Source organism: Colias eurytheme, chromosome 2, assembly GCF_061535395.1.
Source record: "Colias eurytheme isolate Ceu_HAF_F1 chromosome 2, ilColEury1 Martin Lab GWU primary, whole genome shotgun sequence".
Taxonomy (NCBI): Eukaryota; Metazoa; Arthropoda; class Insecta; order Lepidoptera; family Pieridae; genus Colias; species Colias eurytheme.
Genome location: NC_142981.1, coordinates 2,981,660 through 2,997,598, shown reverse-complemented (window position 1 = coordinate 2,997,598; position 15,939 = coordinate 2,981,660). Strand labels below are relative to the sequence as shown.

The following is a 15,939-nucleotide window of genomic DNA, read 5'->3' as shown; positions in this document are numbered from 1 at the left end:
CATTACGGTATGGTTGAGTCGTTTCAAGGGTATTATTTGATATATTTTTATACTGTAAATTGTTTGGTTTCGTTTTTGAAATAACGATAACGAATTATTACATGTTAATACCGTATATTGCTGTTTGAAAAAGCGTTGTTTCTAAGAATTTGTTATGTTAGTGGATGGTTCGTTTTCTTTCGTTAAATATAAGTTATATTACTGACTTGGTATCTGTGTATTTTTAAGTACTAATATTAAAATGTTTCTGTATTCAATATGACTGCAATCTAGCAATGTTATGGAATTTGTCCTGACATATTATCATTCCTATTACATTGATTTTTCATTCAATTATAAAGAAAATTTGTTCAAAGAATAGCTCAATATTTAACAACAAACAAAATGCCAATATTTATATTATTTCAACAACGATAATTACTTGAAAAAACCGTAATACCAACTAATTAAGAAATTTTCCAAAGCTTCACGAGTCTTGATAATTAACATTAATTACCGAAGATAACAATTAAAGAAAAATCCGATGTAAAAAATGTCGTTTCCCGTTAATTTTAATTAGAAAGGGATACTATATCTAATATATAAATTATTTTTTAATTATTATTAGTCTTCTTTCACAGACACATCTTTTGTATGAAATTACGTAATTAATTAGTCGTCTTTCTTGAAAATAATTGCAGCACGAAGTTTTGGAATTAAAATCAATGTTTTGTATTAAAAATTAAGAACTAAACATATTTTAAATACTTATACCAGGTACTACATATTATGCTAATTAATAAGAATGAGGTTAGATACATGAAAAAGACAAGGAGGGTTAAAAAAATTAGAAATTCATTTAAAATATTACATTAGGTAACCTTTAACAACGAAATTGGTTATACACAGAAATGATACAAACAAAGTATAAGTTAACACACTATAATTTACTCAACAAAAAATAAAAGCGAGAGCTAACTACAAAATCAATAAAATCGTGCACGAAATGATACAGTGGCTACGGCAAACAAACAGTGCAATAACGTATTCAAACAAAATAATAATAATTAACTGAAACATGCATAGGGTTGTCAATCATTTATTTCACGAATAGGTTATCATTTTTAAAGTTATTTTTAATATAATATATTGTCAAAAAAAATGGAACCATGACTTCCCATTTTGGTGGTGGTATCGACAGTTTGTCTATATAGTCTATACTTATCGTATACTATTTACGGAAAAAATAATGTGCGTAATAATTTGGTAGCATTGATTTTTCTACATTGATGTTCTAAAGAAAATTCGGCGTTATATTTCGGGTATTCCAAAACTTGAGTCTCTTCTAATTACTCAGAAATAACCTAATATTTTTTCGGAAAGCCTTGTTAAATTTGTATTACAGTACAAAATAATATTGCAAACATGTAGAGATCGCTGTAATCACAATTTCACGCGGTTTCCATCACGTCAGAATCAGCTAAACGTGACGTAGCATTGTAAAATGTAATAACGCTATTCGTATGAGAGACAACCCTAGGACAATGAGGCAGTTACAGTCATTTTAACGAATTTCATAATTTATTAATTAGATGAGTGTAAAATGCGATAATTTTAATTGCATTGTTGATACTATAGAGAAAATGTTTCTTTAATATGTGAATTGTTTGTGTATTTTATTTATTTCAAAATTAATGAAACAGGGTGTGTCGTAATAAGATTACCTAGTAACTGGATATGGAAGACATTGTGGTGATTCTAAAAACATGTTTGTATTCAGTAAAAGGCCCTTGGTTTAATTTTCGACAATTTAGTCGCCTGGGCCGTATAAATTTGTAGGTATGTATGTGTTAAATATTGTTTTTTTAATTGTTTTTCAGGATTTGCTACGTGTGCGCGTGTTTCAAGGGTAACTGCCTCAACACCAAACTACAAGCTGTAGCCACTGCTATGCCGTGCTTACTGGGGGAGGTCCCGTTGCGGGGCGCGGGGGGCGGCGGCGGGCGGTGCTCGTCGGGGTTCGCGCCCGCGCCGCCTGGTGGACTCGCCACTGTAACATAATGTGTGATTTAATTGTTTATTTTCAATTTTGTATGTCATAGCGGGTAAATAAGCTGGTAGTTAGATGGTAAGTAATCACCGCGTACGAATATTTGCAGAGATACAACCTCTACTGTTAACCCGTGACACGTTCTACGCACAATATTTGTGTCGTAACGCAAATTGTACTGTAGTGTACTGCGCACAAACTCTGTGCCTAACGCGGCCCGTGACATTGAAGGCCATCTGTAGTGAATTACAAGTGAATGTTTCCAGTATAAAAAATATTTCTCTATGCCTTAAACATTTATAATTCGAATCGACACGACTCCGAGACAGGCAATAGAGACCAAAACCACAAAAAAAAAAAAAAAGTGAATCATTGATTGAGTTGCGTCATCGGCCATAGTTTGTGACATTTGTCTTGTTCAACGAATATTTGGATTGTGAATTATGCCGAGAGGAATAATTAGATGAGTGATAATTGAGACGTATATTACTGGAAATTTTACGTAGAATACGTTTATGATATTGGTTTTAGGGATATTTGAAGAATACTCAGTGAAAAAGTGTCTCAACTTTTCAGTGCGGAAGACGCAAAATGGCGCTTTTTTTCTTGTTTGTGAATAATGGAGATTTGTTATTATTCATAGTGAAATACGTTGTGTTAAATGTGTGAAAATATAAGTGAATGTATTTGGCAATCGTGTAGTGATATGAAAAGGTGAATATGATCATTTGATGACTCAGCATTATCATGTAAGTGTTAGTATGTAAGCAATTAAAATTAAAACAAAAGAAAATCATTTTTTTATAATTTTATAGAAAAAATATATCGTCATGATTACATTTTTATGCTATAACTAGTTTCTTCCTCTTTCCAAAAATATATAATACATGGCATATAATTATAGAACAATAGGGTAAATAAAATTTTCAAACTCGGTAGTCATAAAAAAGCTAGATTTCGTGAACTCCCTTGACACTATCGGGATCGGTGCCGGCTGTGCGCCAGACGCGTGATAGGTTAATACTATTAATAATTATGTGCCTCTGCAAATGTATTGCGCCCAAATGTAAAATTAATCCGTTTATACCTTAAAATGCATAATAATGCATCTAAAGAACTTTGATACTGTTCGACTGTGAAAGAGGTGAAAATAGTGTTCAAATATCATATTGTATTGAATATTCTTTCTAATGACTGATTACATGCATATCTACTTTGTTCTTTTAAATAGTTTGCGATTATTTAAAATATTTTGGTAGGTACCTATTTAGTCAATATCTCTCCAAGTTAATACCACGACTGCATATTACACATTCCCGTCATTTTTCCATTACGTTCATTCCAAATCTAAATGAAAATCCTGCTTAACTTTACCAGTCCTAAATATGTAATATTTGCCTTTATGTAAAAAAGTCAAAAGATCCCATTCGCACGTGTCCGCGCGATGGTAAATTGCAATGAATACCGATTACCGGCCAAGCGTTTAATATGACTGGAGAATTAGGGTCTATTGTGAATTTCCGTAGTTCAGTATAATAGTTTGGGTTACTATAGTACCTAGTTAGCTTAATGTAGAATGTAAACGATAGGTGATAAATTGAAAAATATTTTTTAAGTTATATACAATTTTAGGTTTCGTTATAATATGTCGCATATTATAATATTATACTCTATTTTACATATAAAATTCTCGTATCACATTGTTATAATGCAAATTCGTTTGGCTTGTCTTTTTTTCATACTCCTTAACGACAGCTCCCTTAGCTGTCTATATTTTCTTAAAGTATGTACATCGCCTATAGTGCGTTTCACGAGAGAGTTCCCCTGCCGTTATGTTGGCATACCTGACTGTCAAAAACGTCAAAGAGCTTAGAAGCGTTACAGAGCCATTTCTCTTTCACCACTTCTAAGCGTATGCGGCATGATGCCAATCTCTAAAACATTTATAAATTTCGGAAAACCTCGACAACTCTGTAACGCTTCTTAGCTCTTTGACGTTTTTGACAGTCAGGTATGCCAACATAACGGCAGGGGAACTCTCTCGTGAAACGCACAATAATATGAATTTTCCTTTTTGCATAAAGTATTAAATATTAATTGCACTCTGAACACGCAATTTTCTTGAAATGGAGAAGAAAGTTTCTAATCAACTTTTACTATATAAATATTGATTTAATTTAAAAGCAGAGTGAGCAGATTGCTAACATTGAATATAACATAAAATATGATACATAATACACAAAAGAAAATTAGCTTATAAGTTTGTTCATAATAGCAAGGAAACGGCTGAGAGGAATTTCATTAAAAACCTCTCAAGCTGGGCTTAAGCAAACCATAAATCTGGGATTACTTTTTACCTCCCAAGTACGGAACCATTCATATTGAGATTAATTCAATCGGAAACTGTACATACAAGATACGCTACATAGAGCATATTTATCTTTCATATCCACATGAGTGCATTGTTCATTTAGTTCTATATTTGTTTTGTATTTGATAGGTCCAATTCATTCATTCAGAAACTAAAATGCTTACAGGTTCTTTAATGTGATCAATTAACAATTTGTAGGTCACAAGTTCGCGGTTGCTAATGGATACGCTGTTACGGGTACATTTATGTGTAATGTGTAATTTGAGTATGTAATTCAATTGAGATATACAAATCTTATGCACAAAACATGAGTGTAATAATGTTGGTAAGAATTTCATTTTTCTTATGTTTCTTAAATTATAAATCGTCTTAGTAAATATTCGTAGTAAATCAACTATTGGGATGCATTTTAAAATAAGTGGTTTAAAAATCAAACGACTTTATTAAAAGATTAAGAACAGAAGGTATGTCACAAATCTCGATTATTATCTTAATAACAGATAAACAATAAATAATCACTACATAGTATAAAACAAAGTCGCATTCTCTGTCCCTATTTCCCTATGTCCCTATGTCCCTTTGTACGCTTAAATCTTTGAAACTACGCAATGGATTTTGATGCGGTTTTTTTTAATAGATAGAGTGATTCAAGAGGAAGGTTTATATGTATAATAAGATCCATTAAGTAGTGGAGAAGTACTGTTATTTTTGAGGTTTCTAATGTGATGTCGTAAAAAATTACATTTATTCCGCTTACATTGCAAACGCAGGCTGAACCCTACGAGTTTTATCAAAATAATGTACTAAGTATTATACACATTGAAAAGGTCTACAGAAAAGTCCGCGATGGTATATGTCTATCTCTTATGGATAACCCACAATAACTTTTTTTTGTCATTTACTTTTTACGACAAATAATGGCTAATTTTCGAAGCGATTTTAACCAATACAGCATTAATCCTTAACCAATTAAATACCATGGATACATTGTTCATTTAATATAGATCTATATGGCCCTTTACACCGTATGATTTAAGTGAATATTTTCGAAGATATTACAGATTTAAAAATTGCGGGACGTAGCGTTTGCGGCCGCCCGGCTTTGTAGGTATTTTATACCCGTGCGATGCCGGAGCGGGCCGCTATATTTTTATACCTATACAACGTTCACAATTTTTCTGTAGTGTATTTAGTATCAGCATTGCACCCGTGCGAAGCCGGGGCGGGTCGCTAGTATTAAATAATAATGCCAATCGACGGTTATCTGTGGTGTGTTTATCGAATCGTGTGCAAATAATATAGCGGCTAACGAGGCGAGTCAGCGAAGCGTCGGAACGAGGCGTACACAAATAATGATCGAATTTGCTAGAACATCTCGTATTTGTTGAGCTATTTTGTAAAAACAAAAGACTGGTGCGGTTAATAATGTCAATGTAGGTTTATTATTTTTTTAATTGTTTTTAGAAATAAGAATTTATATGTATTTATTTGAGTTTGGATTCATAGAGAACTTTATAAATATTCTAAAGTAATAAAAAGTTCATTTTTCATAAATAATGCGGAAATCACAATTACGGCAATAATAACATTATATGTCCACAACAATCATTGTAGAGGAGAAATCTATGTATTTAAAATTCGTACTCACATCTCAAACTATAAGTACACAATAAGACACTACCAATACCAACACAAAGGACCTTTTTCTTTAGCCAAGCAATTAACAGTTCTTATTTATTCAGCAAGTAAAAATAACACGAAAATAGTAAATAGTGCAGACGGTAGCTCCCCAGGGCCCCAGTTTTCACTAAGGTCGGTTAACAAAAGAAAAAATAGAACTGAAATAGGTGTGAGTTAAAGTTATTCCTCGAGGTGTAGTAAATTCCACTTAACGTGTTTCGAGCGGCGTGATTGCGTGGTACAATAAAAACGTCTATAAATGTTATACTCTGTGGTACTTTCTACTGTTTATGGTATAGACTGTAGAGTATAGACAATGTTTGGATTGAACGCTTTTAGTACTTTTTTAATTGCGCTATGTTGAATGAAGCGGTCGTGTGAAATGTCTTTTGTTTTGTAATTTTAAATGGTGTACTTACAATAGACATTTTTTTAAAAACAAGGATGTATAAAGAGTAATCAAGTTTCATTTATTAGTCATTTACTTGTGTTTGAGTATTAATTATATAAGTAATTTGAAATTCAAGACTTTTCAAAGGATTTTAACGCGATTGAAGATAAAGATTTTTCTAAATGTAGAGTTGTCAGTAAAATCTATTAATAAGAACAACTTAAACACATTTTCTACAAAATTTTTAAACAATAATGAAACAAATATGTTTATAGTTAAAACTTTTACGGTTTGAACCAATTTATGGTGCCCTATAGGCGTGAAGCAATCTAGCCAGGATATAGCAGTTCTATAAAAAGTTCTACGTGCGTGCATGGACGTATAAAAAAAGACGGACGGTATATCGCCTAAACATTGAGTGAAGCCTAGTAATGGCGGCGAAACATCCATGTTTGTGTGCCATGTTGCCATGGCAACAGCTGTGTTGATGACAATGGCGGCTGTATTTTTTTCTATAAATTTTGCCGTAATAATTTTGTCATTAAAACATAAAAGAAATAACTTGCTTCCCTGTGGAATGTAATCCCTTGTGATTTGTTATTTAAAATTGTACTGTTGCGACACCATTTAACCACGCAAGACGGCTTTTTAAATATTTTTTGTGAAACAGTGACGCAGTTAATCAGTCGGTAGTTCACGACGTAATGGCGGCCGACTAGCTTACTATGGTGAGAGTGTGTGCGTGTTTATTGTCTTTACACGATCGCTAGCTTACTATGGTGGCTTCACGTTGTTTGTTCGTAATACGGCGTCCGTCTTTTTTTATACGTCCATGCGTGCGTGCACTGTGAATTGAAGTCGGTTTTTAGCTTTTATTTTAAAGCGGTTAAAACAAAGCACTTTCATGATTTGTGCTAACTTTCTTTGGACATGATGGTATTGAAAAGTGGAAATGCAAGGAATAAAATCCATACCTAATATTATAAATGCGAAAGTAACTCTGTCTGTCTGTCTGTTACTCAATCACGCCTTAACTACTGAACCAATTTGCATGAAATTTGGTATAGAGATATTTTGATACCCGAGAAAGGACATAGGCCACTTTTTATTGCGAAATATGTACCATGGGCGAAGCCGGGGCGGACCGCTAGTGTTTAATAAAAATATGAAATAGAATTGATGGTATAGAAAATTAAAGTTCATTTAGAACAGTTTTACATCGTTTATTTATATGTCCTACACTTACATTACTATGTACATAAAACAAATATATTTTATAAGTTACTACCTACAGATTATATTCCTTCCGAAATAAAGTAGATTTAAATATACATATACAAAATGTTGCAGTAATTTTTTAATTTAATTTGAATATCAATCAAAATTATAATGCTTAGTTATAAAGCTTAAATGCATTACATGGTGTTTAGGCCCTTAACTTGAGGGTTACTAATGTTGGTCGTAAATCAATCAGTTACTGATGCGTGTTTGACGTTCGATGGGGATGGTATAATGGGGTTTTGGGGATAATAACGCCACTAACGCTTGTATACAGGGTGTCCCACTATTGGTATACTAAGCGAGAAGGGACTTGTAGTTTTGCACACACTGATCACGTAAAAAATACTTAAACAACAAAATCACATCAAAAAATTTTTGCTAAATTTTTCCTGAAAATCCATGTTTTCTTCTCTAGCTTCGCGCAGCCGGCATATACTGCTTCGCTAATGTGAGCATTTTGTCTATGAAAACATAATCTTAAACGATAGGTCACGTGCTGGTAGCAAAACTGGGCGCGTTGCTTGTTATGGGTGTTCACATAGAGGTTTAAGAATTGATCTTTTTGAAAAAAACTGAGTCTGGAATTTTATAAGTAATTTTTACGTACTCAGCGTATGCAAAACTATAACCTCCTTTGAGCTTAGTATACCAAAAGTGGGACACCCTGTATACTGCGAAATCGTTCTACAATTCGTTGTAAGTAGTTATATAACTTTTATGATGGTAATCTCTATATATTTGGGAGAGGAGGTTTAAGTTTTAAATTCTCAGAGAGAAAATTGGCTAATTCTTGATGTGAAAAAGCCAAAGGCTTGTTAATAATGTATGTTATGTTAATAAGCTGTGAATTAAATATGTAGTTAAAATTATAATGTATGTTAAAATACACTGATATTTTGCATAGACCATATTAATTTTGCAATACCTAACAATTTAAAATAATCCAATTCCATACTTACTGGATATTTTAATTACTTTCCTACGAAGTTTAGTGCTTAGAATATTATCCTTAGAGCATTAATACGATAAGGATATCGTTGTCTAGTTGGATGTATGTTTCCCACGGGATATTTTAAAGAAAACCGAACCGTTAAGCGGGTTGTAATGGAGATAGTATTAGCCTCATACACTAGAAAGGAAAAGGTTTTATTATTTACCTAGCTGCGCCCCGCGGTTTCACCCGCGTGGCTCCACTCCTGTTGGTCTTAGCGTGATAATAGCTTCTTCGATACATGGGCTATCTAAATCTGAAAGAATTTTTCAAATCAGACCAGTAGTTTCTGAAATTAGCGCGTTGAAACAAACGAAAAAACTCATCAGCTTTATAATATTAGTATAGATAATACCAACTAGCTGTTGCCCGCAGCATAATATAGTACCAACTAGCTGTTGCCCGCAGCTTCGCCTGCGTGGAAAAGATAAATTTTCATGGTACAAACTTTTATCCCCTATTTGATCACCTTGGAGGATGAATTTTCTAAAATCCTTTCTTAAGGGACGCCTACGTCTACCTGCATGCCAAATTTCAGCCCGATACGTCCAGTGGTTTGGGCTGGGCGTTGATAGATCACTATATCAGTCACCTTTGAGTTTTATATACATATATAGATTACCATTAAACATGAATTAATTATTATACGTACGTATAAATTATATCAAAACATGTGAACAAGAATTTAATAATAACAGCTGCGTTTCATTAAAATGGCTTTAATCTTAACAAATCTCGATGTTGTGTTGACTTCGGTTTGTGTTTGCGTGATGTTTTTGTTGCTAATGAATGGAAACAAAAGGAAAGGGATCACGATGCTCATCTACACTTGTGACAAAAAGGCTTAGCGTTGTGTCTGTTATAAATTATATAGATCTATGGAAAAGGTTTAGATAACCAACAAGACTTGGAGAGATTAATGTCTTTATATTTATTGTACTAATGTTATTTATATTTGAATACTGTTTATAAATCTCTTTAATAGTTATATTTATAACGGCTCTCTAATGTTATTTTTATTTAAGTACTGTTTATAAAATCAGTTCATAGCGGCTCTTGATTTTAATAAAGTTTTCATATTTCCCAGTTATTATCAAGCTTCAATCGTATTCTATTGACTGGTATTCAATCATTTTAAAACGATTTCATTGATATAGCAAAGAATGCCTTTAACGGTATTCTTTCTAGTCTATTTCTATGTCTATTATCTGTCTACTCCATTTGTATTCAGAGCAATAGCGCTTTTAGACCGGGAGATACTGACACAAAATTTCGAGTCATTTGTAACAGGATGGCGGTTCTACAGGGGTCTTAGTACGCAATGACAAAAAGAAAAACGATGGTGTGAACACTGGTACCGGCGGTTTAGTCGCGTGGGCGTTAGTCGAACTCGTCGTAAAAATAGCGAAAGTCAAACGATTTGTAACACAAAAATTTTAGAATTTACCGATAGCCCATAAAAAAGAAGTAGGCGGTACTGTCATGCCATACTTTTCCGGTGTGACTTACAGCCCGCCATACCGACGCAAATGTGTTGATTTAAAAAAAAACAATTCAACCATTTGTACCAGGCTAACTTTTGCACAGGTAACCATCGTCGTCTAGTCATTTACGAAAATCACCATACCATACTTTTCGGACGATTCCAAATGGTCGCCATACCGCCGAAAATCTGCAAAAATTTTTTTTTTCGCCAAACTTTTTGTACAAGTATTGCATTTAGATTTTTGGAGAGTATTTGATAAAATGTGACCATTATTATATTTGCCATACTTCTTGTAGGGGGAAAAAGTGCTGCCATACTTCATAAATAAATTTATTATTAATTTATAGAAGTGAAGATTTCTACCACCTAGATCTTTGAAATTTTGTATTTATATTTGTTGAACCTCAAACTTATAGGAAAGATTAATGCCATACTGTTACAAATCGTTCAAAATACGAATAAAATCATACAATAAAAAAAAATCTTATACACATTCGCCACCTCCCACAGGTATGGCATTATCACACTTCTATTTATAATTATTCAGGAGTTGTTGAAAAAAAAATTTAGGGTGTTACAAATGGTTCGGCGAAAAAAAAAATTTGCAGATTTTCGGCGGTATGGCGACCATTTGGAATCGTCCGAAAAGTATGGCATGGCGATTTTCGTAAATGGCTGCACGACGATGGTTACCTGTGCAAAAGTTAGCCTGGTACAAATGGTTGAATTGTTTTTTTTAAATCAACACATTCGCGTCGGTATGGCGGGCTGTAAATCACACCGGAAAAGTATGGCATGACACTACCGCCTACTTCTTTTTTATGGGCTATCGGTAAATTCAAAAATTTTTGTGTTACAAATCGTTTGACTTCGCTATTTTTCCGACGAGTTCGACTAACGCCCACGCGACTAAGCCGCCGGTACCAGCGTTCACACCATCGTTTTTCTTTTTGTCATTGCGTACTAAGACCCCTGTAGAACCGCCATCCTGTTACAAATGACTCGAAATTTTCTGTCAGTATCTCCCGGTCTATTTAAGAAAATTGTATAGGTAATAAAATGGTATTGTCACATTCATGTCATATCAAGAAGATATCAAGTATTCCATACAATTTAACCCAAAAGTGAGACCTGAAGCGTCTTTTATACGTTTACCTTTAACCTATAACAAGATCAATGATATATTTTAACGCCTTTTTGCAAAAAGGAACTTTAATTTATTGCCCACTAACTTTGCACCCAGGGCTTCGCCTTTCGGCTTTCGGCTTTCTTTGTATAAATCCTAATTAATTATATACCAAAGCCTTCCTCTTGAATCACTCTATCTATTAGGAAAAACACATTGAAATCCGTTGCGTAGTTTAAAGATTTAAGCATACCTACATAGGGACCTGGACATAGGGATTAGGAACAGAGAAAATTTTGTTTTATACTGTGTAGTGATTAGAAGCAGACTATAGTGTACAATAAAAAGATCAATATCGCCAGTCACAAATATAAAAATTCACTGCTTTCGATAACATATTCAACACTTGAACTACATTAATATGGGGGCTGAATGTTAGTAAATCCCGCCTATTCATAGTTCGTAATTTTTCAATCTAACGGTTCACTGCTTTCACAGTTTCGTACGTGATAATATTGTAACATGTACATCATATCCCATGTGTTTTGCAATAAATTTATTGCTTCAGGACGTCTTAAAGCAATTAATATTATAATAGACTAGCTGTGCTCCGCGGTGTTACCCGCAGTGCTCCGCCCCTGTCGGTCTTAGTGAGATGATAATCACCTTCCTCGATCAAACACCGAAAGAATTTTTCAAATCGGACCTTGACGTTCTTGAGATTAGCGGTTCAAACAAACAAACTCTTCAGCTTTATAATATTAGTATAGATGATCTAGCACCATCACTGTCCCACTCTGGAAAAAATACTGCTACAAAACATCATGGTAACATCCCAGGAATTACAAGACAAGGTCAATTGGCCATTTTATCTCTAAAGCGGTTCTTAATAGAGGCCTTTCAAATATTCTATACGGTCTTTATAGTGTAGTTAATAATGCGTGAAATACGGTTCTTTCATGAGGAATGAAAGTATGTCCTTTTGGTTTGTTAATCTAATGTTGGGAGATGTTTAGGTTAGGTTATAAAAGGTTATAAAAGGTCTATATATGTATTTATATATATATTATTTTATTTATTTATTATTATTATTTTTTTTCATCTGTTTTTAGTGCACCTTCCCCTGTTTTTTATTACTCATGCACTGCGTCTCCTTGTCCACCAGGTTGTCTGGAAGAGATCGCTGTTTGAGCGATAAGACCGCCTGTTGTGCTCTTTGTTACTTATATTATATGTATCCTTATTTGTACTTTTCTCTGTGGTGCACAATAAAGAATTTTTGTTTGTTTGTTTGTTTGTCTGGTTTATGTGAGGACAGTTGCTTATTGCTTTGCGTTTCATTTGTATGTTTCATGTTGCAAAAGCTTTTGTTTTAGGATATAATAAGAATATAAATTCTTTATTAATATTGAGTTGTTCATTAGATTTTGCCACCAATGTTTTGCCATTTAGAGTTTTTTTATAAAAAATATGTTTTATGTAGAGCTTTTTGCACGGTTTATATAGTAAAACTCCACAAATATAATTTTCTTAATCGATGCCTAGAAAGTCAAAGTAAACTAAAGCTAACATAGCTTTTACAATCACTAAACACATCAGCTAAGCTATGCCATACGAAGCTCGCTAAAACATAAACCGCTTATTATTTCAATCGCGATATCAAAGGCCTAAACACAAATTCCTCTAACATTTCACTGATGAAGCAACATTAATAGTAATTGACCATTATCTCTCGCCATCCATTGCGCAACGACCATTTTCGAAGAATAGACGACCGTTGTCATGGCAATGGGAATTCGGCAGTAAATACCGACTGTTTAGCTATTTCGATGATATTTCGGAATCTTTGATGTGAATGATTGCTAGTTTCTGATTCTGCGTATTTAATTCAGTTTAAACGTAACATTGAAAATTAAATTCCCGAAGAAATATTTTAATTAAAATAGCAATCTGTGTTTAGTCAAATCGCGTTCGCATAATATATAGTTTATAATATTATTATGTAAGTTTAGTAAAATAATATTATAGCGTCGTTTTTCAACAAACTAAAACAAAAAGAAGGAGAAACAATAGAAATATGTATTTAATTTAATCTTACACAAATATAAAAGAAACAATTCTTTCTGCAAAGACTGACCTTTTGAAACAAACGACTACTCTGTTACAAAATACTCCAAGTATTTGTAAAATATGAACTCAATTTGACACAAAATGATACTATCAGGGACCACCTGTGGCGACGATTTTTCATATCTTTGTATAGCAGACGACATGAATTGTTATAATAATTTTTCGATATGGGTCAACGGCTATACTGTTTAGATATATAGTTTTATTTCTACCATCTTCTTTTAACAGCTTTAATATACATTTGAAGGTTTAATTTTCTTGTAAATGACTCTACAGTGTATACATTACATTAATTAATTATTTGTCAAGTTGTTTTTGAAATCATAACTTTCTCTGTCGTTTTTAACTTTTTACATTTTTTATTGTTTTACAATCAAGTTTACTTTACTGTATTTAAATGAACCCAATTTGGACCAAACTCCTATTACTATGTTGAAATTTCTTATAAATGTAAATGCAAGTTAAAATGAAGTGCAAACTCGACCAAATTTGTACAGAAAATTGTCCAAATTCTACTCTCACTATTTCAATTGAACCTACATATTTTACGCACACTCGTATGCTATATCAAAGTCCCAGGTGACTCGAAGTCACACAAAAACGTCACAAACTTTAGAGCAACGAGAAAATTGTTGGTGACATAAATTGCTTGCCCCAACCTGGGCCTTAGGGTCACTTTGCATATTTGTATTCTAAGTTTTCATTGGTTTATTTCTTTGATAAAGTTTGAAGGTGGGCAATTGTGTATGTACTTACAAATTGTTTTAATGTATTGTTGAAATTAACAATTGTAGAACAAATAACGAATCAATTATAGAAATAAAATATAAAGAAACAAGTGCCTTTTAGTGAACATTTAAATAATACTTATGTATTCTGTATTCATCTTATAAAGTACATTTTAAATCTATTGAGTGTTACGTAGTTTACTTTTATTTAAGCTTTAATAAATTATTTACTGTTCTCTTTGTTCAGTGTTTACCTGTTTTAATATGTATTGAATAATATATACCGTAGTACCAATGTTCTCACCCTCACCTTTTTATTTGGCAATGCTATCACTATTACTTTCGTTTTATTACTTCAAAAGAAATACGAAATTTATTTATTCTAAACTTACAAAATAAAACGTCTGCTTTAAAACTGGATCTGTATCTAAAAAATTGTCACAACACACATTTAAAAAAAAAAAACTAATAAACGACAATAGCATAAAATTAAATATTTAATCTATTACAATTTGTACAACACAATTCATAAAACCTCTTATTATTATTATACAACAAATCAACGGGACGGTAAAACCACGTAAAACACAATCACAATTCAATTAAGATTACAATAAACACTCACGGTTTTTTAATTTAGACATTGCGAACTAATTTGCCCCTTGCCCATTTAGTTTTATAGCCAATTCAACACTCGCAGTCCGACGTGTTGACGTACACTCGCACACAAAAAGCAATTTTAATCAAGCAGATGGAACGTTCGCTGAACCATCGTCATCAACAGAGTACACTTAATTAGAGAATCGGTTTCGAAGGAATGACTGTAATTGCAAGCGAAATTTCGATATTGAATGTATATACTATTTACGTTAACAATGTTTTAGCTAAATTGTTTATGGTGAGTGAAATTGAGGTCATTGAACGTTTTTTACTGCATGATATATTTACTTTAACTGTTGAGTTATGTTACGTGTGTTGTTTAGAAAATGCAATCGACTATTAAATGTATAAATATATAGTTTGTAATGATGCGATTCATAATTTAATGTTTCTTCTAGGGTAATAAAAATCGAAAAAAAATTATAAAACTTCGTCAAAACATTTCTAAAGGTCATAATAATCAAAAGAATTTACTTAAAATTTAATTTATTTTCAATCTGAATAGCCATTACAGTAACCTATTCTGTGGCAAAAGTTACACACACTCCACACTATATCAATAATATCAATTTAAAATTTAGCTTTTCCATACAAGTGTCCTGCATCGTCGCGCCCTCGTATCCGATGTCCACTGATAAGAAGGGAGTGTTATTACAATGTTTATACACGTCTACGCGACTGTACGTGACGGCCTGTCACTTGTCACAGCTTTAAAGAAACGAGCCTGCACATTTTTCTATTTTTATCTCTCAGGGAAATGTTTTATGGTCACATGTTTTTGTTATAGTGAATTGTGGCACGTTTGGTTATGTTTTTATTATCGTTTTACATTAATATACAGTTCTAGTGTAATTAATGGCTTTATATTATGAAAATATGAATATGTATCAAATCATAAACATTACTACGGAATACCCAAATTTTGCTTTGTTTGCACTGTTTGAAAAATTCATTGATAAAGAAATTCACTTATTTCTAGAATATATTATGAGCATAGATAGCTCTTGGCACTGATAGATAAGGATATAGTTTGTTTATTTTCATCTATAGTAAGCATAAAATTATA

At 32.7% G+C, this 15,939-nt stretch overlaps 1 protein-coding gene across 2 annotated transcripts in view; it reads right to left on the bottom strand.

Annotated features, from left to right (window-relative positions):
- Nucleotides 1-15,939, bottom strand: part of Pde1c (Phosphodiesterase 1c) — a 167,570-nt gene that overhangs the window by 35,324 nt on the left and 116,307 nt on the right. Inside the window, exon 2 of one of the 2 annotated variants that reach the window (XM_090110698.1) lies at nt 1,943-2,029. The exons of the other annotated variant lie outside the window; for it this stretch is intronic. Within the exon in view, the coding sequence (XP_089966824.1) occupies nt 1,943-2,029 (87 nt within the window). The remainder of the gene's footprint in view (nt 1-1,942; nt 2,030-15,939) is intronic. 2 annotated transcript variants of the gene reach the window in all.